The sequence below is a fragment of the Cyclopterus lumpus genome, chromosome 5 (assembly GCF_009769545.1).
Source record: "Cyclopterus lumpus isolate fCycLum1 chromosome 5, fCycLum1.pri, whole genome shotgun sequence".
Lineage (NCBI taxonomy): Eukaryota > Metazoa > Chordata > Actinopteri > Perciformes > Cyclopteridae > Cyclopterus > Cyclopterus lumpus.
Genome location: NC_046970.1, coordinates 17,115,212 through 17,142,167, shown reverse-complemented (window position 1 = coordinate 17,142,167; position 26,956 = coordinate 17,115,212). Strand labels below are relative to the sequence as shown.

General features: G+C 40.6%; 2 protein-coding genes across 4 annotated transcripts in view; both read left to right on the top strand.

Moving 5' to 3' along the window:
* tnfrsf1b (tumor necrosis factor receptor superfamily, member 1B) lies at positions 1-6,685 on the top strand. The gene is made up of 9 exons (XM_034532805.1): positions 1-192; positions 1,565-1,670; positions 2,803-2,928; positions 3,031-3,189; positions 3,584-3,677; positions 3,757-4,049; positions 4,166-4,252; positions 4,461-4,519; positions 4,612-6,685. Exons 1-9 carry the CDS (start codon positions 76-78, stop codon positions 5,143-5,145), a joined length of 1,575 nt encoding a protein of 524 aa, XP_034388696.1. The 5' UTR covers positions 1-75; the 3' UTR covers positions 5,146-6,685.
* Positions 6,686-7,479: 794 nt separating this feature from the next.
* The window catches only part of trim62.1 (tripartite motif containing 62, tandem duplicate 1), a 28,441-nt gene continuing 8,964 nt past the window's right edge, over positions 7,480-26,956 (top strand). For 2 of the 3 annotated variants that reach the window (XM_034532497.1, XM_034532495.1), the window contains exons 1-3: positions 7,516-7,572; positions 8,634-9,171; positions 25,457-25,552. In XM_034532497.1, coding sequence (XP_034388388.1) covers positions 8,764-9,171; positions 25,457-25,552 — 504 coding nt within the window. In that variant the 5' untranslated portion in view covers positions 7,516-7,572; positions 8,634-8,763. Of the gene's footprint in view, positions 7,573-8,633; positions 9,172-25,456; positions 25,553-26,956 lie in introns of all 3 variants that reach the window. The other variant, XM_034532496.1, reaches the window with a different exon arrangement.

Genomic DNA, 26,956 nt, shown 5'->3' with positions numbered 1-26,956 from the left:
TCCTTCCTTCAAACTCTCGACTCACTTCAAGGAAATTGTTACTGTTCGCACAGACTGCTGGCCCGCCTTTCTAAAATGATCAGTGCACACGCTGTTGGCACTGATCATCCTCGACAGTATACGATTTGCTTTAAAGAGGCAATGAAGGACATACTTGTACTGCTGGTTCTGCTCAATGCTCAAACTCTTAAGGTAGGTTGTGTGTCTGTCTGTAAGTGCATATTTCATGCATATTTGCAGTGTTTATCAGGGACTCTGGACAGGTCGGATATCAGTCCGCATTCTTCTGGCAACTATCGTCCAGCATACTTCTTCAGCACAAAGTGAATTGTCAGATTAAATGTTGCTTCCTTGGATTCATTCAAGGAAGTGTGAAGTTAAACAGGCATAGTAATAAAGAAAATTGGAAATATGTGTAAAACAATGTTTATGCCATCATTCTTAAAATAATGCATTTTATCTTTTAAAGATGTTTCTAGTCCGACTTACTTTGTCACCCGTCATGGAATGAATAAAAAGGAAGAATTTCTTTTAAAGCATTTCTTTTCTGTATCCATGCCAATTTTGTCAGGTGTGTGGCATTGTTACAGTAGCAAGTCTGACTGTATGAATATTTGGTTTCAATTGCTTGGCATCTAAAGCAGTTTCAGACTAATTATCTATGGCACGAGCAACAAACCTTTCTTTTGTTGTCCGGCATCCTAGTGCATTTCCATGAAATGAATGGCACGCAGCCAGGAGAAAGGGGAAAACAACGGAATGTTCTTTGACAGAAATTATAACATGGAGCTTCACAGAAGTGTATCTTTGTCATTACATCCTGTGCTATGAGTGGTCACACCACAGAAGAAGTCACTTCTGTGCCGAAGGCTTCCAGCTTGCCGCCTCTGTTTCCTGTTATACGAGAAATACATTGCTTCTGTCAGCATATTCTAACTTCTGCATGTTATTGGAGGGCACTGTGAGAGACTTTCAACTCTTATGCGCAGGACAGGTGTGTCAGCAACTGGGCACTGTGTTGTGTCATTTTCTGAACACCAATGCTGTAGTTCTAGGCTCTATTCCTAATATTTTGATATGCGTGAGGGAGAGATTGTAGCTCAAAGGATGCATGTGTGCAGTGCCCTAAGCTTGAATGTTTGAGAGCTCCACAGACAGGAAGGGCTACTGTAGAGGTGAAATGCAACCTCTCCAAATTCAGAACAATGGCTCCCTGTTTAACCATGCCTGTGGCTCAGGCCGACAGCATTACCAAGAGGGAAAAGGTTGGCGCAGGTGTGGGTGGTCTGGCACAAGCTCCTTTTTAATTGGTTCTGTTTAACTGTTGTCACCCAATGACTTAATTGCTGATATGTTAATTACTACCAGGCTGATATGAAAGTGGGCTGCAAATATTTCCCCTGTTTCAAAATGACTAGTTACCTGGAAGCTCAAAGCCCCCCAGCAGCCTTTATGTATGCAGCTTTGTGTTAGAACAGTACAAGAAAAGACTTTAATGTTCTTCGCTCTCTTCATCTGAACACCACTAAATGAGTTGCTCTTATGTCTTGTCTCTTTCCAATAGGTCTGCTCTCAGCCCTATCAGGCAGACCCAGTTGGAAACTGTCTAAACTCAACGACAGAGTACCTGTTGGAAGGTTCAAACCTGTGCTGCAAGAAATGCCCCCCTGGTAAGTGATGTCCTGTATACATAGCATGAACTGCAATTTGTAAAGTTTCAAAACTGACTCATACCAAAGGTCAGGTCCATGTTGTACTAAAAGACAAAGCTGTGTTGGAGCAGGAAAAAAAATGATTTCAATGTGTGTTAATTGTCCCATGCAGTGTAGCTTACTAAGCCACATCCCTCCTAGTTACTGTTGCTATGTCCTAGGATTTCAGAAAAGCAGTTTACAATTACCCTCAAGCAATCGTTGATTTTATCGTCTAAACTCACAGTTTTATCAGCCAACTAGCCGATTAAGCTAATGTTAGCTTCATGAGTGGGCTGCCATGTTTTCTTATTATTTGAAACACATTATTTGAAATACATTTATTTAATCTAATCATTTTGATCTAACCTAATTTGTTTTGTTGGTATTCTCAAACAGAATATTTTACTTACAATTTTAGAGAAAGGCCTTTAACCAATGTGTTCGGCAATTGTAACACTACCTTAGGTAGAATCCAATAGAGCAGGACAACGCCGCTAAAATTAGCCTAATAGCCTCCAATATCAACTACTGTATAGTGCTAATCGTGAACAGGGCTGTTTTGTCATATTGTAAAGAACCTGTAACCCCACAAATAAGGAAAATACAATTGTAGCTTTTGATGCACAACAAGCGTTTCGGCTTTGCAACATTGCAATGTTGCAGCTCATGAGGAGCAGGAATCTAGACACATTTTCCAATGTATCCACATTATGGACATGTTCTTTGTATGAGTTTTCCCAATCTTCTTGTAAAGATTTGGGCCATAAAAACTGATGATGTACTCAAGCAGTCATTTGATCACATGTTCCTGTTGCCCTCATCTCTCCCACTTAATGAATTAATTGTGAATTCATTGTTTTGCATCCCACCACCCCAACACTATTTTAGACGTGAATATGTGAGGATATGTTTGGATCAAACCAACCTAACTGCATGGTACTGTGATGCACAATGACAATGTATGAGGAACAATCTGAACTGTACCTTTTAATCCTTACATTTTTCATCTGTTGGTGGAAATGTTTGAGTTACAATGTTTGTGTGCCTTTATAAAAGGCTTTTAAAGTAACTAACAAAAGGCTTTTCCTTCATGTATATGTTCTAACAGGACAGCGAATGACACAAAAATGCTCTGAGACTACGGAGACTGTGTGTGAACAATGCTCAACAGGCCAGTCCATGGAGAGCTGGAACTACGCTTCCAACTGCTTCCCCTGTATCAAATGCAGAAAGGGTCAGTAGCTGCACTGTTAAGAATGCAATTAAAAAAAATATTTATTGTTTGGCTTTATTTTTCCTGTAAGCAAAACATTACATATTTTCTACATACAACCAGTCAAAGGTCTGCAGGATGCTCAGAGCTGCTCCTCTACTGCAATGTCAAAGTGCGTTTGCCAACCCGGGATGTATTGCATCATGGAATTTAGTGACCCGTTCTGCATGGAATGTAGAAAGTACACGCAATGCCAACTCGGTTCTGGAGTGTATGTGCCAGGTACAGCGAAAGCTATTTTTCAATTGTCACTTGTGTTTGTGTGTTTAGCATAATATATATATATTTTTAATGTAGACATAAATGCTTTATATGATATCATTGATGTTCAATTATATTTTCTACATGTGTCAAGAACAGGTTTACATTTAGAAGAGTTTGGGTCAACAAGACAACGTTTCATTGACTATCAATCCACCAAAGTGTTCTTTATATTGTAATAACTATATCATATCCATCATACTATTGGTTTCTTACATCTGTCTCTTTACATCTATGTCAACCAAATACACCATCAAACTTGTGACATACAGTATGCATCATTACGTTTAAATGAAATGGGATGTCTGATAGTGAAATGTCCGTAAATGGCAACATGTTTGGATGTTGTTCTCAGGGACAGTCAACGCAGATGTGAAGTGTAAACGGTGCCTGAGTGAGACGTTCTCTGACACAGTCTCCTCCACGGACCCCTGTCTGCCCCACACTAAGTGAGTGAAGCATATAGTCACATCTGTACGCAGCTGTGTGAAGCTCAGATCTTTGATCTCTCGCTTTGTTTCTCCCCAGCTGTCATGGGAGGGTGGTTGTCAGAAATGGCAACGCTACCTCGGACACCATATGTGGCCCTGAGGCTTTTATATCCACATTGTTGCCTCAAACCTTCACACAAGGGCCTCACACTGAGCTTGTGTTCACGACTACAAGCACAGTGATGAGTACAGTCTCAGTAACCTCAGACTCCACAGCTCCACGTAAACCGACAGACACCACATTGTCTATCAGCCCGTCTTTTTCAGAGGCAGTGTTCAACTCTTCGACAAAAACCCCACCACCAAGCCCAGTGCCTGACAATACACTGGGTAGGGTGACCGATTCTGTGTTTCTAAGCAAGTCATTGTGAGAAAACTTTTGAGGTCTAATGTGTCATCTCTCTCGTTCTGCCTCCGTGTTGTGTCTCTGTTTATCTCTTTCTTAGCTGCAGTCATTGCCGGTGTCATTGGGTTATCACTTTTTTTCAGTGTTTTCATTCTGCTGTTCCTTTGTAAAGCAATCCGGAAGAAAGGTAACTGCATCCTGTAGAAAAAATCATTATAAATAGTTTATTAATCATGTTCTTGTTTTGTGGAGAAGCTATGATTGCATCTATATTATTTTGTATCTTAACTTGAAATACAGAAAGATAATGACTATTATTTGTCAACATCTTCATTGTTTGTTTGTTTCACATTTTCACTACCTTTACTAAACGTTCACATTGTTTTTTTGCACAGACGGATTAAGATTTAATTCTAAAGTCGATGCCAATGGAAATTTTGAGAGTGGTGATAAAGTGAGTCTTTTTTTTTCTTGACAAACTTTGAAATATAGTTGTATCCATACAGAATACGGGGAAATCAACCTGTTTGTGTCTTTCTACTGCAGATCAATCAGGATTATTTGGGGGAAACCCAGCTGAATTATATTACAGTAGCCTCACCAGAACAACAGTGTCTGCTGCAAAGAAGAGAAGAAGCCTGCAGTGACCACAGTCAGTCCAGTAGCAACACTGAAACTTTGACCCCAACAGGCGGTTCCAGCAGCCAAGAGTCCATCGGCCCTTTGCAATCCACCGTAGCTCTTCACAATCCACACTCTGCCCTGTCGGGGCCCATGACTTTACTTTCCAATACAGAGACTGTCACCCCGCAGCCCAGCGTCGCCACACAGTCCTCCTCTCAACCCACCAGCCCACAGGTCATCAGCCCTGTGACCACCAGCCCACACGTCAACGTCAACATCACTTTCCACATTGAAAACAGGTCTTGTGGGACACCGTCTGTCATGCCCACAGACGCGATGCAAGTTGACTCTGAAGTCCCGTTTGGAGAGGAAGAGGAGTCATTTAACATCCCGCATCAAGAAGCTGGCAAACAATCACTGATGTCAGTGCAGGAGAGTGAAAGTTGCAGTGCATGAAGAGTCACCTGCGTGAAAGACTGATTCAATTCAATTCAATTCAGTTTATTTTGTATAGCCCAAAATCACAAATTACAAATTTGCCTCAGAGGGCTTTACAATCTGTACACATACGACATCCCTGTCTCAGGACCTCACATCGGATCAGGAAAAACTCCCCCAAAAAATTGAAAAAACCCTTTCACAGGGAAAAAAGGGAAGAAACCTTCAGGAGAGCAACAGAGGAGGATCCCTCTCCCTGGAGGGACAGAAGCAATATATGTCATGTGTACAGAATGAACAGTGTTACAGAGTTACAATTTATGAATAATGAGTAGTAGGCATGGACCACGCTCCAGATTTCCACAATCCATGTAAACAGAAGGAGGAAGAGAGGAGGGGCATTAGCAGGGCCATGGCAGGAGGCAGGGCCGCGGAGGCAGGAGGCCGGGCCTTAAATCGAGTCTTAAATCTACTCTTAAATGTGGTAAGTGTATCTGGCCCCCGGAAGCTGGAAGCTGGTTCCATAAAAGAGGAGCTTGATAACTGAAGGCTCTGGTTCCCATTCTACTTTTTAGGACTCTATGAACCACAAGTAGCCCCGCATTTAGTGAGCGCAGCTCTCTAGTGGGACAATATGGTACTACGAGCTCCTTAAGATATGATGGTGCATCAATAATCAAGGCTTTGTAGGTGAGGAGAATTTTAAATGTACTTTTTTATTTTACAGGGAGCCAGTGCAGAGCAGCTAATACAGGAGTAATGTGATCTCTTTTATTAGTTTTTGTGAGTACACAAGCTGCAGCATTCTGGATCAACTGGAGGGATTTAAGAGACTTATTAGAGCAGCCTGATAATAAGGAGTTGCAGTAATCTAGTCTAGAAGTAACAAACGTGTGAACCAGTTTTTCTGCATCTTTTTGGAACAAGATGTGCCTGATTTTTTAGATTTGCTTCACGTGAGAGTTAAAGGACAAGTCCTGGTCAAAGATAACGCAGAGACTCTGTACTGTGGTGTTGGAGGCCAGGGCAATGCCATCTACAGAAACTCTATCATTAGATAATTGATTTCTGAGGTGTTCTGGGTCTAGTAAAATAACTTCAGTTATGTTTAACATCAGGAAGTTGCATGTCATACATGTTTTTATGTCTTTAAGACACACTTGTAGTTTACATTTTCATTTGTTTATTTCTTTCTGTCATGATCCAACATTGAAAACAATCTGACAACAAGATGCACACAAGGCAACCATACAACCTTAAACCTTAATTCTGTTTCCAAGTCATAGCCATCAACTTTCACTGTGTGTTTATATATGTATATACAGTAAATAAAGATGTGAATATTGTCTTTCCTTAAGTGATGTACTGCAAATACAAGTAGTAGTCATCATAAGGTAACTTACATGTCTACAAGAGAATACAATTTCAGCCCGTCCCCCAACTTATTCCATATTAGAATGTATCCCATAATGGTTGTACAATTTAGAGTATTCAAACAGTGTAATCAGCATGTTTATATTGTAGCTGGTCAATATTAAACTAATATGAACTGCGTTAAGTATACTTGTGGCTAGTTTTATTACAAAAATGCATTAGCTCATACAATATGTTGTAGCCAACATAATAATAGGCAAAGTAACTACATCTTTACAGAATTGTAGTGAGAGTAAATGACAATGTACAATATTGCAGTAGTAGACATTAGAATATTAAATGGAAATACTCAAGTGAAATACAAATGTGTACCTGTTAAATGTACACGTTCCAACACTGATTGTAGTTACTGTCAGTGACTTTCCATAAAGATGGGGGACTCGCAGAGGCAGATAAAACAAAAGAGCTGGGTCAAGATGAAAGATTTTACAACACAAAAAAAATTTATTATCTCATAACTCTCATGAAGCCGCCACCTGTACTGGAAAAAATAAGGTGTTTTCGCCTGACACCTGCTGGTTGAAGGTGGACACTGCAGTCCGTGAAAGCCGGCTCATAAACGCATATCATTGAACAGTGACAGTCCATTTGTATAGCAACTTCTACACTTATTTTATTTGTTTAAAAGTCAAACAGTTTATTGTACAAATGTGGTTACAGTTCGTATTTTGTACAGTGTTTATTTGCTGTAATCAAGGTAGCAAAGCAGCGATGCTAATAGGGAGGTGAGGAAGTCTGAGACACTCCATTGTTAGAGGGAGTTACACTTTATATTGTCATTTATTACGCCTCGTATTCACGAATCAAATCGCTCATATTCTCTTATTACATATGAATGTCGTACTTTTGTAACGTATTTATCGATGAACCGCTGCAATCTCGCAAATATTATGTTTGATAACCCCCCCCCCATCGATCAATACAGTTGGTTGCGTCTGTTGCCGCTGTGTGCTGCTCTCCTTCCTGAAAGACACTCGCATAGGAGCAGCGGATGTCGCTTTGAAGAGGTCGGTGAGTTGAGGCTTTTTTCTCCATTCCTAGTAATTTATTTCTATGCATTGACCACTGTAAATACCTTCACATATCACCTGTGTCCCCCTTTTTTGATATATAGCTTATTAAATTAGTTTTGCCTCATTTTGTGTCTCATCCTCCCGTTGTAGTGTCGTGGTCCTGGTCGGGTATGTTTACAAATACAGCTTGCAAGCCAATTAAAATAGCTTGTATGCTAAGTTACAACACAAGTGTTGACTCGACAGTTTGTTGTAGATGGTAAGAAGTTCAACAAAAACAGCTCAGTCCGGGCTGTTGAATATCTCGTCATAATGGGAATTTAAAGGGAAGCTTCTTAACAACGGGGTAGGAGGAAGACAGCAGCGGATATAACACCGCTGCAGGTGTTTACCTGTTTCCTTGTTGCTTGGTGCAGACAGTTTGCTGTGTAAATAAAAACAAACTCAAAAATGAGAGGGGAAAGGGATGTAGCAAGGTGGAGAAGTATTTAAATAAAAGTATAAACATGGGGTTTCCTCAGGTAAGGAGGGAGCTGAAAGTGAAAACTAGGATGCATTGGCTCTCTTGAGAAAGCTAAATATAATTACATTACAATTTAGTTAATTGTTTCCGTTAGGAAGTAAGAGGTTAAAAGAGCATCCTGGTGCTTCTGATTATAAATTAATCGGAGTAAAAGTTCCTCCAAATAGGGCTACAACTCATTTGATTATCCGTTAATCTGCTGAATCGTTTGGTCTGAAAATGTGTGTTTTGTTCATCCAACGGACCAAAAACTGTCCAAAAGCAAACCAGCAAATCTTAAAATTTAAGAAGCTGCAACCTGTGCATAGGTTGGCATTTTTGCTTAAGTGACAGCCACTATGACAGCCCGCTGAAATCACCAAAAGAAAAATTATATGTTTAACCGGCTTTCATTGAAGAGTGTGTTGTTAATGTTTAACCAAGAGAATCTGCCCCTGTTAATCATTTGTTTGTTATAAATGCATTAGCCCCTGTACTAGGTGCATCATTTAAGATTAATGGCCCATTTTTTGTTGTTGTTTGCCATATTTCAACAGAGAGAATAAAGGTGAAGATTCCTGAAGATCTTGTCAACTCCCACAGGCAGTAAACCACTCGCCTAAAGATTAAACCAAGTACACTCAGCCCCAGAGCATTGCCCCTGTAGATGCCGCTCAGTCTTTGCAAATGGCTTGCTGCTTGAAGGACGAGCTCCTCTGTTCCATCTGCCTCAGCATCTACCAGGACCCCGTCAGCTTTGGCTGCGAGCACTACTTTTGCAGAAATTGCATCACCGAGCACTGGAGCAGACGGGAGCTTCACGGAGCGCGTGACTGTCCTGAGTGCCGGAGGACCTTCACCGATCCCCTCCTCTCGCCGAGTCTCAAGTTGTCCAACATTGTGGAGCGCTACTCAGCCTTCCCGCTGGACGCCATCCTCAACGCGCAGAGGAGCTCCTACCCCTGCAAGGACCACGAGAAGGTCAAACTCTTCTGCCTCACCGACAAAAGTCTGGTGTGCTTCTTCTGCGACGAGCCGGCGCTACATGAGCAGCACCAAGTAACAACTATCGACGAGGCTTACGAGGAGATACAGGTCAGTTATAGCGCTCGCACTCTGACAGCTCATTAGCAAGGATGAGGCTGACATTTTCTTAAAACCCATCAGCACTCTGCACCACATTCAGGCAGTTGCACTCATTTGCCCCGTGGGAGCTGCCCAGACAATTCATCCTCAAATCCTCTACTTCCTCAGAGCAGCTCCACTGTAGCAGTTTGGGGATTTTATGCTTTGCCCAGGAGTACTTTGGGTCAAATAGGTGCTAAAGAGTAAAACACATCTAATTTACTTTGTTTTTGCTGATACCCACATTACCTGGCTCATCTGTGAGTTCAGTTTGGTTTCATTCCCTCTCTGAAACAAAGTTGTTTTTTTACATGGTGAATAAATGTAAAGCCTGTCTGTTTATATATTTTGAAATGTACAACAACAAATGCAACACTGATAATATGGATGCACTGCACTTGATAGTATTAGTGTTGTATAGTTCTGACTGTTTCCGATGCGTACATTAGAAGTATTGTCTAAGTGAAGGGATTTTAAGTGCACAGGCAGATGTAGAGTGTTTGTTGAAATGACAGTGACTTTGTAGATGTGAGCTCCCTTATGAAGCATATGTTAATGTGTCATATGTGTTGACACTGAGTCATATTTTCCACATTAACCGGAACAGTTTAATGTTTGCTTTCCTCTCTGTGTTTGGATAAATCCATTCCCGCAGAGCCAAAATCCAATAACTGTGAAACAAAGCTCCTAATCCTGTTCCTTCTTTGCTCCAGTATGCAAAGCAACACATTTTAGTCTCATTTAATGTCTCACTCCTTCCTTAAGTCTGCTGTTACCAATGAATTGAGATCGGCTTGATGTAACGTAAAAAAACCATTTGGTTTCCAGTCTTCTTGGCAGACAGCAGGGTGAACTTTATGATAAGAAACAGACCAAAGTGTCGATTGTTAACACTCAGCTATGCAGTTCCGAAGGGATTGCACTCTCCAGTTGCAGCAACACTCAGGCCACATTGGACGTCACACTAACATAATCTGTGCTTTAGTTTCACAGTTTGGACAATTCATAACATTGACTTTATTGCTATTCTATAATTTTTGCCGTAGGTCTACACTTTTTAAAATGCTACAGACACTCTAACTTTGAGTAACTTTAAAAGTCCTCCCTTGCTGCAGAGACTGTATCAATGAGATTGACTATTCATTACACTCACCTCTTCCACCCTCCTGAAAGTGTATATTTGACACTGGCAAGCTCAATTAGTTCTCACTGCTCTGGATTGGTGAGCAGGTTCACGTGGAAACTGCAGCTGAGTCATTACCTCAATTTGATGCAAAGTAGTGAGACATAATTGATGGACATTCTTTTAATGACACTGTGAATGATCAAAAGATTTTTGAGAGATTCCGAGGCCTGGTGTCGGCCTCGGAAGTGACAGCCGTTGAAAAGAGTTTTGTAAACTGGATGAAGAATTAGATTCACCTCATTAAATGGCAATGTGAAATGTGGATGAGAGAATGCGGCTATATACATGTGCTACTGCAGCTTGCATGTTGACTGAAATTTAAGTTGCAGGACAGATTGTTAGTGCTTGCTTATTATTGATCAAAACTGCTGATTCACTTATTCACTTATATAACAGCAACATTACCAGTAACCATCCCACACACCGGTAATTCCTCTGTAAACTTAGTTATATGTACCGGTACTGCTTTTGTGTATTTGTATATTATCGCATATTGTCTAATTATGTATCTTCTTGAGCTATCTGATCAGATCGCTGTGATTTTGCTGTCATATTTCATTACTTTGCTGTTCTGACAATGGCAAACAAATTGCACAATGAATAAAGTCGGAATCTGTTCAGGCATAATAAAAAACCCTCGCAAACAATAATCGGCACATAACTGAGTAATGAGACAAAATGACAATTCAGTCTTATTACGGCGCTTGATATCAGTTGCTTTTAAATATTATAGTTTTTTAGACATGTTTTAATTGGATTACAACCAATTGACTCAATTGATGTAGTAGTGAGGAGATAATTAAAACATAAATGACAAGTACAGTTCAATTAATAGAATACATGTAAACATTTTGAGACAGTTCGTGGTAGTATACAGTGGTGCCCTTGTGCGTTCTGTTTTGAATGTAATTAACAGTGCCGTGTACATCAATGTTTCATTTCCAATCACGCGCTGCACTTGAAGCCTGAGAAAGGTCAAAACCGTGTAATCTTGGAGCAGAAGTAATTAGACCCAGCACAAGAGGTTTCTCTTTTCTTGGACACCAGTTTGTCCCTTTGCTTGGAGCTCTTTTCAAGGCAGCATTCTGGCATTTTGTAGTCTGGCAGGAGCTCTGGAGGCTTCCCAGATCTACAATACTGAAAGAAAGTGAGCACACAGAGGCCCCGTCGGAAACGACCCTGTACCACGACGAACTTGGCATACTCTCCGTTTTAGATCAAAGTAGAGTGGTGTGTTACGTAACGTCTCATCATTTTAGAAGACAAACACAAACATCAGAACAAGGCAACAGATGGTGTTGCAATTATTTTTGAGATTACAAAGTAAACTTTATCAGGAACGTGTCTTTCGTAAATGTGAACTTTGTTCTCTGAATAAGGAGCCCATGTAATTTCTACTCTATTTGTCAACTTACAAGTTTACTTATCATTTCTTATTTCCGTCCCAGAGCAGACAGGAGCTTTGTGTCAGCTCGAAAACAAATGTGTGAGAGCTGCGCCTGCAGCCACAAACTTCCCTTTTCCCTCAGTGAGGATGTGTTAAAATGCAGCCGCAATCAGCTCCAGTGTTTTGACTGCCTGGGCCAGAGGACTGCATGCCGTGCCAGCTTGGTGACCTCTTTTCAAATAAACCTTAGAGTTTTTGTTGGGTGGGAAGGTTTGTAGACGAAGGGCGGCGGTTTTGGTAGGGTGAGAGCCAAAGCTTGTTTTTGTGGGTTTTTTTGTGATAAATTTGTTTGACGCTTTGGCACATGGGATTTGGGATTGGTGAAAGCTGTCTCTAATTCTATGATGCTTTCTCCTCTGCCCCTGTAAGCATGATATAACTCGTCATTCACGTGGCTCCAGCTCGCTCCCAAAGAGGGGGTGGAGAACTTCTGCGGTCTGCTTTAAATTGCCAGATACTCTGTCAAGAGTCCTGATTTCGTCCATTTCCCCAGCAGTTTCTGCTCTTAAGTTACATCATCCTCTCTCCCCGTCATGCGTTCGAGAAGCAGGATGACACAGACATGTCCTCCTTGTTGGTAACCCATCTATCTTCAGAAATCAGAACACTGATGATTAATGTGTTTCACAATCGGAGCCACTGGGATGACAACATTTAATTTCAATATCCACAGTACGTAAACGTATGAACAAAGCCAGAGGGTCGGCCACCATGATGACATTTTGGAACATAAAAACGTTGTGAACCAGAACTGTCGGACAAATTGTTTCCGATTTCTTTTGGTTCTAAATGTCATCACTGTCAATATATCATCTCACCATGTTTATCATTTATGGCTTATAGTGTACATAAGCTTCATTTTGCTGATGCAACACATTTCAGCACTAAAGTCTTTAGATTTGATTTACTCAAACAGAGTACATTCCCAGAAGGTTTAGATATGCACACTCCTGTTATGTCATGGCACCACTGCTGTCGACTATGTGTCGACAGTGCGTTCGGCTGGCCAGTGTCCACTGATGAGGCCAGCCTTTGGTTAGTCTGTGGCAGGCTGTAATCTCCTTAGCATGGCATGTCACTCCGCTGACCTCCGGCCCTGAGTCTTGTTGCTGAGTTGAGAGCTTTAGCTCCTGCTGATTTTCATCCTCCTGTAAACGCTCCTGCGGCCAATTCTGTATCACACAAATACGTCAAGTACCCGGCCGTTGCAGGTTGACACACGCACATCTGGCAAACATTCACGCAACACATACTTGCGTGATATTTCTTAATATACAGACATGAAGGTGGGTTGGAGGAGGATATGTCTGCAGCTTGACATGCACATCAGGGTGCGGAGTGTTCACGTGGAACTAATGCCTTCTGATTTGGGGTTTTATTCCACCAGTCATATTGGACGGCATTAAACACCATTTAAACATAATGTTCAAGAGCAGAAAGCACAAAACAATCATCCCACCCAGATTCTTAATACACACCAAGCAGTCTCATCATTTTAATCCTGTTAATTTTTTGGGAGGTTATTTTGGCCCGTCTGTCTTGCTTTGAACTTATTAAATAATGTTGGAGCCAGAGAGCAGACATATTATCTACTGAGCCACATCTTTCATCCTGTATAGTACGTGCTTTATGTTCTGGAAGATGAAAATAATTAATTGCGATGAGATTACATCCCTGTCTTAGTCATGTGACACTTGGAGCTCTGGCGCCATCTTAAATAGAGGTTGGCTTGATGCTGTAACCTTGATTGAAGCTGGCCGAAGCTGTGCACTTATTATCACACCACTGTGACCTAAAGTTGGCAGTCAACTTCTGCAGAGGGAAAAGTGGGAGCCACAGCAGTCTCTGTGCCTTAATTGTGATGATCGAGGCTGTCAGCGGGCCGTGTGCAACCCCAATATAGCAGAGCTAGACGGACCCATCCGGCTGTCTACTTGCCCTCGGGCCGTGTTTCCGCTCTACTTGACAGCGATGTCAGACCAGACGAGAAGGGATATAAGACTGCAACCCCTGGTTATCCATGCATATTTGGGGACCTAACTTTGTTCCACAGAGTATAGATGGTATAGCAGCAGGCAGCTGTGCAGTAATACTCGTCTCAGTTCGACTCAAGCCCACGCAGCTGAAGAATTAAATGATTAGTGGTGTTGAGCCGCCCACACAGACCTGTCACTCAGTGTCCAGATGCACCTGTGTGCTGTCCTCCATTAACACATTCTTCCACCTGCTTCTTCCTTCCTTAACAGACAACAAACAGGGGGGTTAATCATGAAAACGTATTTTATTTTCTCTTGCCTGCCTCGTCATATCGCAGGGTGGTGTTTTGAAATGGAAGAATGAGCATCCTTTTGAAGTGTTCCTCTGCTGTCTTTCACTCTGCGACTGCCGAGAGCTCCTGCCATCACCACGCATGGCCGTACCGCTGCAGTAATGAGTCAGAAAATTTCAAGGGCACCCACGGCTGCCGTCTCCCCTGTGGCTCGCCTCGGACTGCTCTCCTTTCCTCTAGCAGCTCCATCGCGCTTTCTAAACACCCCCCCCCCCAAATCTCCTGTGTGCCGTCTTCTCTCTCTCAGTAATCTTCTCATTTCGCAGGTATGTGCTTTATTGAAAGCCAATGATCTTGTTTGGTAACCAATTCTTTCCCAGTTCTGCCACCCTGCTAATTCTCACCCCTCACCCAACCAAACAGTGAGTTTGTCCAGCTTGGCGGTCAGCCAGGGTGGTGTGGCAGAGAGACTGCGTTCATGCGGAAATGGAGCCATGGGGAAAGACGGAACAGCGGCATATTATCCTCATCCAGAGGGAGACAGCAGCTTGTATTGCACTTCCTACTGATTCCACTGATGATGCTTGAGGCAGAGCTGATCTGCATGTTTGCATCAGCCCATGCTGTTGTTAGATCAGCAGATAAACGGCTGCATAGATTGGTGAAAGTTGAGCTGCGTCCATCACTCGTAACATGTTGCCTTGTTTAGATGATTACTTTGGCTTTAGTTAAGTGAGTCAGATGTTGATCAACTATTGTGTATTAGAAATGTTAATGTAGGCTTTCTACACAGAGGAGTCGGTTTTGCAGTTTGACAAGTGTTTTCCAGCAAGCAGTTCTGATAGAGGGCAGGAAATGTATGCAAGTGAACAATGTTTTATAGCCAGAGAATACAGCTCCATTTCTCAAAGTAATTTATGGCTGAGATGATCGTAAAAGCTGAACAGGTGTTTCTCAAACGCATGTTAACTAATTATACTCTAAGAAATTATCGTAGACGAACGAGTAACTCCAAAGCTGCCTTTTCCATAGCTACGGGCATCTTAAGAAGCTCTTGAAACATGCAGGATGTACCTCCAAACAATGTTTTTTTATATATTTTTTTATCTTAACCACATATTCTCACCCACAAGTTAGAAGTAAAATGAGTGTGATTTTATTTGTGCCAGTTTTTGTTGCCATCCTTGTCCTTTCCATCCTCTCAATGAATGCACTTGTCTTTGGCCGCAATCCCACTTTCCAAAGAAGCTTTTAGTCTCCATATCTTCTCTTTTATTTGTTTACGGTGCCTTTGTTGTGTTGCCACACACATTTATACTGTAGGTGTAATGTAGATTTGAACACACTATAAAATGATGAACGATGGAAAGGGAAAAGTCACTAAGAGTCATAGATTTTCCCAAAAGGCATTTGTTTTAGAAATATACTCATACAACCTCAACAATAGCAACACCTGAAGAGGTATGTTCTGCAGAAGTGTATTTCATTTTCTGTTGAAATACACAAGCTCCCACACCTCACTCTAATTGTGATTCATTATGAATCAATGCATTCCACCTGTTGTATGACATCATTAGTAGAACATGTATATGTCTGCCAGTTAAACCTGCTGGTCACAGGGGTGCTGAGTGTGCCATAACTGGTCTGGCAGGCCAGAGAGGGAGAGGAAGGACCCATGGTGGAGAGATTTACTCGTCATCTTTGTGGATGAAAGGGGAAGTGCTGTCCTTAAAGTTTTACAGCTTAAAGTGAGGCTTAATGCTGAGCTCGGACCTCCCTAAAGTGAGTCAGATTAGTAGGGAGAGCTGTCTGCACACCGGTGACACCACATTAAGTGAAAAAGGCCATGGCAGAGAAAGATGTTACCTTTTCTCTCTTTGAGGTAGAATAGCCTTCAAAAAGTGGTGAATATGAAATAAGAGTTTGAGGAAGATGGCTTTTGAGCCAATTTCAGATGTTAGTAAATGTTAAAAATTCACGAATGGTCGCATTATTAAGGGTTCTCTGCTTTATAGTTTTGTCAGTTTAATATTCCGGTCGATGTGAACTGCTGTAGCCAGCCGTTGCAGCCATGAGACTATGAGTTCTGCGTTGCTTGATTAACTGGGGAATTAAGACAGATTACAGCCATTGTTCTCGGGGTTTGGGCAGGACCGGTCCGGGATGTAATCTCCTGTAATTCCCTGCATCCGTGATTTGCTGCAGATGATTTAATTAGACCTGCTGCTGGTAGAAGTCCTCTTTTTCAGCTTCCAATCAGCCAGACTCAGGTCTGACCCACTCTGAGACGACAAGTTGCTGGGAGGAGGAGAGCGAAGGAGCCTGAAGATGTTTACCTGTTGAATACTATACTATAAATAAGGGATAGGAGATGATTGATACGCAGGCAAGTGCTCAGTCTAGTTTTAGCTTTGGAATTAAAGAAATGGTCTCAAATTGACCACCATTTCTTTGAAAAACATTTGTGTAATTATCAGAAAGAAAAAAATCTTGCTAAATATTCAGTTTTTGTGATTATGTATGAAAGGGGAAACAGCTGTTGAAAGTAGGTTTTGCTAGACTTTTGCTAGGTTTGGCCTGCACAATGACTGATATCTCCATTAGCTGTTTTAAACACCATTGCTCCTAAATTTCCTGTGATGTATGGCCAATTCAAGTTTCTCTGGCCAGGTAATCTTGGAGCTTGTTTATTTCCCACAATGCATTTAGTGTGCATCCAGGGTCAGGCTAATTATTGGGGAACAGCCAGCTGTGTTGTCTGTCCTCACCCTGGTTCCTCCACTCGGCATCGCTGCACAGTCTGCACATTAACAGAGGTTTCCTGCTCCAGCAGCTGTTCACAGTTTAAGCATTTAGCAGAATCTCTTATTGCGGTGATTTACAATAACTGCAGCTGTAAAACAAGTGAGCATTCGTCAAGCATCAAAATTGTAAACTGTCAAAGTATAGAGGGATGTGAAAAGCTTAAATCGGGAAAAGTCAGAACATTGGTCTTACCAGCACTCTCATATATTGAAGTGATAGAAAACCCCTTTTGAAATACAGGCATGCCTCGGTGGTGGTTTAAAAGCAAAAAGGCTGTTTGGTTTGTTTTATAATTGACTCGTCTCTCAGAAGTTTTATTGTCTCCTCATTTTGGCTTTCCATCCCCATATGTTTTTCTGAAAATGTTGCTTTTTTAAATCCTATTGATTTGCACCAGATTTCAACACGGCAAGAAAGGAATTACTGCTTGCCTAATTAACAAGTGTTTGACCTGCAATGAAATGTCAACAGGAACAGAACAATATTTAAATGAGAACAACAACATTGTAAATTTGTCTGCATTCAAAAAGACATTTAGTTGATCACATTGAGCAGGAGCACTGACAGAGGTTTTTGAATGAGTAACTTGGCTGTGTCTGTTCCACTCCTCACCAGGCGATATGAAAGCACAGCTTTAGGGTTTGCTGACCAAAACAGGAGGAGAAAGAAAATATGTATCTGCTTTCTTTGGTATAGTTGTTTAATGTGTGTCCGGAGATCCTCACAAAAACTACCTTAAAACACTAGCGTGGACAAACGTTTTTCATGTTGTTGTGCCATGATATGTGGTAAAAGATGAGCATTTTCTCAAGAGGCTGTATTCGCTTCTGTTCCACCATCTTACAGAGTCTTTCTAAAAAAGCTAAACAATATATATACTGTCCATATTTTAAGCGGAATTGGTGTCTACTGTGCTATGCGTTAGGTTTTAGCAGTGTCACTTTAACAAAGATTAAATGCTCAATTCTTTCTGTCCAGCACAGTCGTAGATAAACAGTATTCAGCTGGGAGCCCAGTGAAAACAATTCACAGTAGAACATTGAATTGTCTGGCTGAAGCAAGTGAAATGAGCTTTTAAAAAGGTGTATTACCTTGTCTCTCTATACTGTGGTAGTATTGATTAATAATCTACTCCAGTATTCTTTATTTTCTGTATTTTGTTTCCACAGCACACAATACTTTGCTGTGTATATGGCCTTGGTTTTCCCATTATTGGGAGTAAAACAGAGAGTGTGTTCTTGACGACTGAACGTTATCATATTCAGTATATCAAGTTGTGGAAGGCTGTGTGTGAAACTGATCAATACTGCACAACATAGACGTGTATTAACTGTAAACAGATTTTTTTTTCCTGCTCTGTGCTCGAGTTGAGCCTTAATTTGAAGGTTTCTTTATAAATATGTTGATCCAGGCTTCAATATGTAGATTATTGGAAATCATCAGGGGATTTATTACCATGCAGACCTGACTGAAGGCTACACTTAAAATTCACGGACCTTAACTGCCATTTCTGCTGGCGTGCTGTAACAAACACGACTGCATAGTGCAAACACAAGAGCTATAACCGAATAGCTTCCATCTGTGCCCATGCCACTGGAACCCCATGCATAAGATGATGCAGAGGCAAACAAATCTGTTTATCCCTGCCGTGCGATGGATGCTGACTGACATGCAACCACATCCTATGTTTTTTTTTTTACAAGGTGATTTCTGCGCCTGGCACATTCTACTTGGTGTTATATTAACAACATGTTGACTATTACTGACCATTATAAGTTTGTCTAATTTTATTTGGTTGTGGAGAAAATCAGCTGGCAGTCAAACACATCCAAGGGTCATTTTCAGGGTGTGTTTGCCTAGTGTGTCCTCAGAGTGAAGTCAGTGTGCAGTAGGAAAGAGATGATGGTGCAAGCAGGAAATGCAGGTCTCCATAGCTGTGTTACATGTGAGTTTGGTTTCTGCATAGCGTGGTTGAGCTTCCTTTTTATAGTGGTTTAAACTAGCACCTTGAAAACTACACTAGAAAAGGCAAAACTGAAGAAAATGTTAATGTGCTCGCTGCTGAAATGTTGCAGTTGAATCTTTTGACATTGTTTAAATGCTGAAACAGTGGAATGTGTAGTTGATGCAACAATCAAAATATTGATATTGAGAGTTGGAAAGGGTTTAAAACCAGTTTTTTGTTCGGCATTACTGACTGTTTCTCAGCAGAAACAAAATTAATTTAAAAAATAAAAGATAACAGGTTGTTTTTTTTATAACAAAAACAATGTTTCTGTGGGTTCCTGTGCAAACAGAAAGTAGATTGGTTACCTTTTGTTACATTGGTTCCTTAATTAGAGTAGTAGTCTTTTAATAATAAAAGGTTATGTGGACAGAACAAAATATGCATTAATAAGAAAAGGAAAGACCTCTGTTTTGTGTCCATTGCCCTCCTCCGCATGTCAGCAGTCATAGAATAAAAACAAAATGCACAAGAGCTACTATTATCGACAACAAAGTCAGCCATGCCTGAAATAAGTTACCGTGTTGAATTAACCACTGGTGGTCGCTCGATAATCAAGACTGTTGTTGTTTGTTTTCTTCTTATCCGTTTTTAAATGTCAGCTGGTGACTCTTTGCAAACAGCAGGCTTGCTCTTATCGCGCGACACTTCTCAGATTTCCACTCTAGTGCCAACAACAAACCCCTTGTTCCTCTTAAATGGCTTGTCCTGCTCTGTGTAGATTATCAAACTTAACGCTGGCGGCTCTGAGACCGGTCTGTCTTTCTTAAAATCATCAGACTTCCAGCTACTTCGTTTCCCTGCCGATGATAATAACACACACACACACACACACACACACACACACACACACACACACACTCTGTTATCACCACTCTCTTTAGTTCAGTGTGGACTCTGTAGACTTTTGTCAGCAATTCAAACACCATGAATCTTTTTTATTTCAAGGATTAAAAAATATATATAAAAAAAAAGACATATACAGATTTGTTGTTTTTTTTCCCTTCCCCATGTGTGGTGTAAAACATTTGCATACGCTGTGCCCTTCCTCGCTCCAGGAAGTGGAGCAGCAGCCTCTGAGCATTCATCATTTACATGGCGTGCCCTATATTCACAGGACTGGAGGAGGCCGCCAGCATCCGTACTTCCAATAATCCCCACAGCTGTTACCAAATGTTTCCTCTAAAATTGATGTAGTAAATCTGGAGGCCATTTGTGATCTGACCCAGGATCAGTCACAGCAGTTTCATCGACTCTTATGTAGATATTTATTTTTTTTAAATTCTGCTGATATTGTAGCAGTATATTTTTTGAGTGCTGCTTGGTAATAAAGCTAGATGATGAATTCACCTTTTTTTTTATTTGCAAAATGTACCTAATTGGTATTGAACAAATTAGTAATTGCACTATAATTAATAGTGGATAAAAGTGTGTCACTTAGGAACATGTTAGAAAATTGTCAAAAAGTGCTTGTCACAAGTTTCTGGAGACAGGGTGACCTCTTCACATTTCTTGTCAGTCCAAAATAAATCAAATAAATTTAATTTACAGGCATAACATACAGTGAAAAGCAGCTAATCCTTACATTTGAGAAGTTGGAAACAGAGTTTGGTATTTTGTGCTTGACATTTAATTCAAGCAACTAATAGATTATCAAACTTGTTGGCATTTCATTTGATGTCAATGAATGAATTAAACAATCTTGTAGGCTTTTCAGCACTAAACTGATAAGTCAGAAATATAATCAGTAATAAAAATGATTGTTAGTTGCAGTCCTAATAACGATGATCTTTCATGTCTTCCACCAGTCCAGAACTGAAAGTACCACAGCCTGTCCCGTGCAGTAGATGCACACATGCCGGCGTTCTGTACAGACTCAGCCTGCCTCTGGCTCACTAGGACAGATGTTGGCGGTCTGTCCTGCAGCCTTCTGAGCCAGTGCAGCGCAGTCAGCTGGCCTCTGCCTGCTCTGCTGGCGGAGCTCAGGCTCTGGGGATGCACTCGTCCCCCTGGAGAGGCTGCAGGCTCTGCTGATGCTAGAGGAAACACGGCTGCTGCATGTAAGCAGCTCAATTTGATGTCGGGGTCCAGATGCGCCCGTGTTTGCAGCATTGAGACAGCATTTTTTTGGGGGGATTGGACAGTTTTGGTAATGTCATCTTGCAGCATCAGTACATGGTTCTAAGATTATATCTCAAAACGAATATAGATAGTTCGCTATGTTTATAAATCATAATGTAAATAGATATGTGCTTAAGAATATATATCATAATGTATATAGATGTATGTAGGTACCATTGTACATAATGTTTATAGATGTACAGTATGTAGGTATGATATATATATATATATATATATATATATATATATATGTATGATATATATATATATATCACAATATGTATAGACATTGATAAGTACGATAATATATCATAACTCATAAGTATATAGATGGTCCAATTATACAACATAACATAAAGGTACAGTTATATATCATAATGTACAGTATATAGGTAGATAAGATAGCGTTTATAGATGTATGTAGGTATGATTTTATATTATATATATATATATATATATATATATATATATATATATATATATGTAAGATTATATATCATAAGATATAGGTAGATACAATTATATATTGTAGGTATGATTATATATTATAACGTGTATATAATAGGGTAAGATTTGATATCATGATTTATGAAGATGTATGGAGGTAAGATTAGACATCATTGTGTGTGTGTGTGTGGGGGGGAAGGTAGAACCAGGAAATGCAAGAGGCATTATGTATCATAATATAATGTGTGGATTACTTTACTTTATAGTTTGTGGTTGCTACAGTCACTTAATTTACAAAATCTTGCGAAATGACAATAAATTAACCTTGAACCTTCAATAAGGTATTAACACTTTCATGAGTAAAGTCTATTCATCGCTTTTCGCCTACAGCTGGGGAGAACTCGTTCTTAAAACTTATTAGCAGATGGATTTAACAGCAGTTTAGGTTTTAATTTATGATAGATTGACATCTACTATCACAAAAACCTGTTGTGTACCAAAGTTTGACCCAAAGACACTACTCGTCAGCCCGTTTTTTAGGACCACGCTAGTGTTTGAGCGATGATTTCACACCACATCATTTGATAGACGTGAACCAAACAGGTTAGGTGTAAAAGGACCCTTACTGTGCTCTGTCTACAGATACTCAATGTGAAGTGAACACTTGTGTGTTGCTTCCATGTAATATCCAAGCTGATAGCCTTGAATGTCATCAGCCTTGAATGTCGTTGGTTCTGTGACATATTTCATACCCGGTCCATATTGCATTACACAAGCACATAAAGCTCACAGCCTCATTGTAACGGCGTCAGTGTGCTCACGGCTTTGTTATTGGCTGGCGTCCTATTTACCCACCCTGCCAGCTACCTGACAGAATTACACCCTCAGCTCGGCAAAGGTTATGCCAAACTGTCCTTGTGAAAATCACTTGCAGTACATTGAGTTATTGTGGTCTCCGTGGGGGTTTGAGTCCCTATCTTATCCTCTCTTTAATTATAAGTCTAAGTAGTATATTGGACATTCTGAATGTCCTCCAGTCAGAAGATGAGTTGCTAATTTGTTATTAGTTTATTTTGTTCCTTTCATCAGTGCATGTGAATGCAATCACTGGAAGCTTGTCTGTCTGTGTAAGAGGAAGTTTTCCTCCATCCTGTAGGCTTTTTATTATTCATACTGTGGCACTGCATGTTGTTTTGTTCAATCTTCCTCGGGGCTGGCCATTTCAAGCCAATAACGCTCTTTCACTCCTGAACGAGCCGCTGAATATAATCAAGCTCGCAGCTGTAAAGAAGGTTTGAGGAATTTAAAGCTCCATGCACATTTTCAATCTTGCTGATAGTCTATTATTTATTCATTTATTTACTCGTAAATATCTACCAGAGCTGCTAACCTGACAGGAGAGGAAGAGGAAGAAGGGAATGACAGCATGATGAAATGTACTTTAGATTTAAAATCCCCCAGCTGTGACCCCCATTTCCTGCAACTTGATGTCCTGGGGAAATGTCATGTCAGACTTGTGTTGGCCAGATGTGATGGACAGGAGAGAGACGCCTCCATTCACAACACAATAACACACAACCACCCTGTCAGTCTTAGTCTTTGTTTTGTCACATGATAAAGCTTTTCTTCGAGATGCCAGTGAATCACATCCACTTCAGATCTTAATTCCTTGCCCTTGTGTAGTAATGGACACTACAGCTGTGGCTTTATTTTTCTCAGTTTTGGCTATATATCATCACATAAAATCTCCCATCTGTAGGATACTCAAAGGACAGTGTTTGCTTCCAGGAAGATTAAAGAGGATTATGTAATAGCACGTTATGGACAGGGTTTAGGGCCTTAAAGTGTATTAAGATGGTTTCACTAAGGCAGATTTTTGCTGTTTCTAAAATGCAGCTTTGACTGCTTGAGTTCAGTTTATGTACACAATCTACAGTGCATTTAATTTTAGCAACATGTTCTCTTCAGAATGAATGTATCCAGTCTGCTATAATGCAGAGCGCGATTCACGTTTATTCATCCAACTATTAGCAGTTAGAGTTGCCCCCTGTCTGACCAGTCAGTCAATCAGTCAGACAATGTGCAGCAGGAGAGTGGAGGAGCATGTTTTCTCTGCCAGTCTGTCAGTGTTGGTCTATCTCAGTGTGTGGGAGCGGCCTTTGACCTGCTGCAGACAAGCGTGTAGCGATGAGGCGGAGAGCCTGCTGAGCCTGCCGCACTCCTGTCATTAGCATGGAGAGTCACGCTCCCCCTCTGCACCAACCATTGTTTTCCATTGTTTCTGTCTTTTGAGAAGAAACATGCTTCACATCCAACAGCCCCACATTTGCTCCTTTTGTTCATTTTGCAGCTAATCATCGTGATCACACAGTTTCTGATGCATCACAATTGTTCCCCCTCTCTACCTTAACCCGTTCTATTTTGTAGATGGTTAAATGACGCCGTTTTTTTTTCCCTGTCGTCAGAGATCTATTCTGGCATTTATTTCAGCCCCGTAGATGAGTGATGTGTGCTTCATTAGCCCCGCTAAGCTGACAGTTCCATTTGGTGGATTTTTGCCGCAGTTAGTGTTCAGGGGGGGTGATACTGTGTGACACACGGGTACACACATGAGCAGAGAGACCAGCAGCAGGGCTGGCTTAATGGTGGGGGTTTGAAATACATGAGGCTTGTCCCTGATTTTTCCCTTAGTTTCAGTTTTCTATGAGGCAATTTTTACTGCTTTTTACATATATTGTGTGGTTTTTTTTTATGAATGTGTCTTTTGTCCAATGCATACTTTTAGTTTAATTTGTGGCTATGTTGTATATAATCATTTGTACTTTTGGCCCATTTTTTTGCCATTTACATTTTTGGAATCTGACATCTGTAATCTTGTGAATGTAACGGCGTTCTTCATTGATGTTCTTTTTTTTGCTATTTCTTTCCTTTCATAAAATTGTGTTTGTCAATTTACTTGTATTAGTGAGAAGAAAATCCAGACCCTTTAGATATTTACCAGAATGCTATTTTATCATCAAAAAGATGTTCAGGTTTTTATAGTCTGGCACCTTATTTTATGCTTATCAGACTCACACCAGTTTGACGAGGGTAAGGTTCATGATGCAGTGTATTCATTTTAGGAACATAAGTTAGTACTTCCCTCACATACCTGGGTATGATAGCTCATTCTCTGATCTGTAATGCTGTATTTTCACAAGAGCCAACATGTGTCCATGGTCCAGGGTTTGAGTGAGACACTAAATTCCAAACTCGCGACCATTTCATTTGTCATTCTTTATTCAGTATGAACATATCGGTCAAGACCTGAATAACAAAGGGCTGTACCTTGAGCCTTGTACTTGTTCATTTGTATAAATAAGTCTCTACTTAAGGGAGGGAATCTGCTGAACTACTTTTATCTTAAAACCTACATTTGAGTGTGCTGGTTGTTGGCACATGGGGTCTGCACAAAAACTGCACCATTCGTGACAGCAGCCGTCCCAGCCGGCTCCTGCATAGCCTCTTTCCTGCCTTGGGGAGACTTGAAGGTGGCTGAGTGGTGCAGGTTGTGCCAGCTTGTGCCTGACTAGAGATGAGACCCAGTTTTCTCCGACACAGCCCAACATCTCCAGAGATTGCATTTCATCTCTTTCATATCTTGCTCTCCATCTGCCTTGCTTGTTTTGTCACTGAGCCTTCAAGCGTTGCTGCCTCATACTCGAACAAATGATACAATTTTTAAATAAATTGTTATAGAATTGCAAAAATATCTGTTTTGCTAAAAATATAAGCATTATTTTTCATGCGACTGACTATTTTGAGACATCGTGGAGCATTTTAAACTGAAAATTGTGTCATACTGTATTATATTATTATATATACAGTAAAATGACAGTAAAATGAAATCCTCCAAATACATTGAATGTATTCTTCTCTTTCATTACGTTGAACTCCAATCATCAGTTACTGACCTGTTGTTTATTGGGTTTGCAGAGGGAGATGAAGGAGCAGCTGGCCACCCTGCAAGACAGTGAGAAGGGACACACTGAGGCCCTGCAGCTCCTGCAAAGACAACTTACTGAGACCAAGGTACCAAAACAGTTCTGGTTTTAAAAAAATTCTCGTTTATAGAACCGCACCAACAGCAATCAATCAGCTGCATACAACTGCAAGTAAAATCAGTTTCACTATTTATATAGTTCATAGAAATGTCAGAAAATTGTGTAAAATGGCCATTATAATTTCCCAGAGCCTAAGGTGAAGCCATACTATATCCCACAACAGTGAGAAACCTTCAGTTAATAACACCAAACACCAAAAAGCAAAATACCTCCAAGTTCCAGCTTCTTACACACACTATCAACTATATACAATATATATAATATTCAAAATGTAATTTCTTTTGCATTTAAAATGACCTCTTTCAATCACCTATTCGACTTTTTTCTTTAAAAGAAAGCAATTTGGGATGCCTATTTGTCATAATTTTCTAACATTTAAAACAATTAAGTCAGTCATAACCGACCGTGTGGATATTTATTCAAACAAGACGTCCATGTTTGCATCTTAAACATCCAAATGAGACTTAGTGAAATTAGTTCCTATAGAAAATGCCTGAATGAGCAGGAAACAGACAATTCTGTTTCCTGTTCTGTTCTTTCAGTCACTGATTATAAATCTGTTCTTCCAAACCAATTCTGACTAACAGATAAATTCCGACACATAACTTTGGTTTATTGAGCGCCTGTTTGATCTGGACACCTTTTTTTCTTAAATCAGGGAGCATCCAGTCAATATGGCACCCCTCCACACATGTACGTCTCTCCTGGAGTGACATTGAAGCATGCTGACCAGGGAAGGGCCTCTGGCAGAGATGATGGCTCAGCCGTCAGCGTTATTTTTTATTTAGGGAGTACATTCATCTTTCTCTTGTTTTTGGACCTGAGAAAGATGAATGTCGCAGCACCACTCTTTCTTTCGACCAAAGAGAGTCAGGCATTTCAGCCCGTCCATCGACTCATTGGAATTGAGCTGATCTCATTAGATGTGGATCCATTTGCACAGAGTGCGCTTCCTGGAAGTGAGCCGCACTGTTACTACATTGATCTCTGATGTGTTTAGTTAGCCGACAATGAAAAGTCTCCCTGCCTTTCCTCATCTTGCTAAATTTAATTTTCCTTTATCGTTTTTACCTGATTGTTATTAAAGGAATACTCCATTAATCAAATCAATGTTGCAGAGCCAGAGATGTTGTCAGATTTATTCCACACATTCTTCATCTTTGTTGAAGCCTGGCACCTACATTACCCATAATGCAACTCCACAGCTGACAGTTCAGTGGGAGATTCATGTGTGTTATAGTAGCGGTTACTGAAGCCTCAAGCAGAGATGAGGAGGTACTAAGGTCTGGTGAACTTACTTCTTTCTAACTCCAAGCTCCCAGAATTTTAGTCTTTAGCCCCAACCGATGCTGACTCAAGTGACAACATTCAA

Excerpts from the sequence above, each read along its gene's own strand:
- tnfrsf1b (XM_034532805.1), top strand. The coding sequence starts at position 76 with ATGATCAGTGCACACGCTGTTGGCACTGATCATCCTCGACAGTATACG. Across the intron at positions 3,678-3,756 it reads CCCTGTCTGCCCCACACTAA|CTGTCATGGGAGGGTGGTTG; the intron begins GTGAGTGAAGCA and ends GTTTCTCCCCAG. Across the intron at positions 4,050-4,165 it reads AGTGCCTGACAATACACTGG|CTGCAGTCATTGCCGGTGTC; the intron begins GTAGGGTGACCG and ends TCTCTTTCTTAG.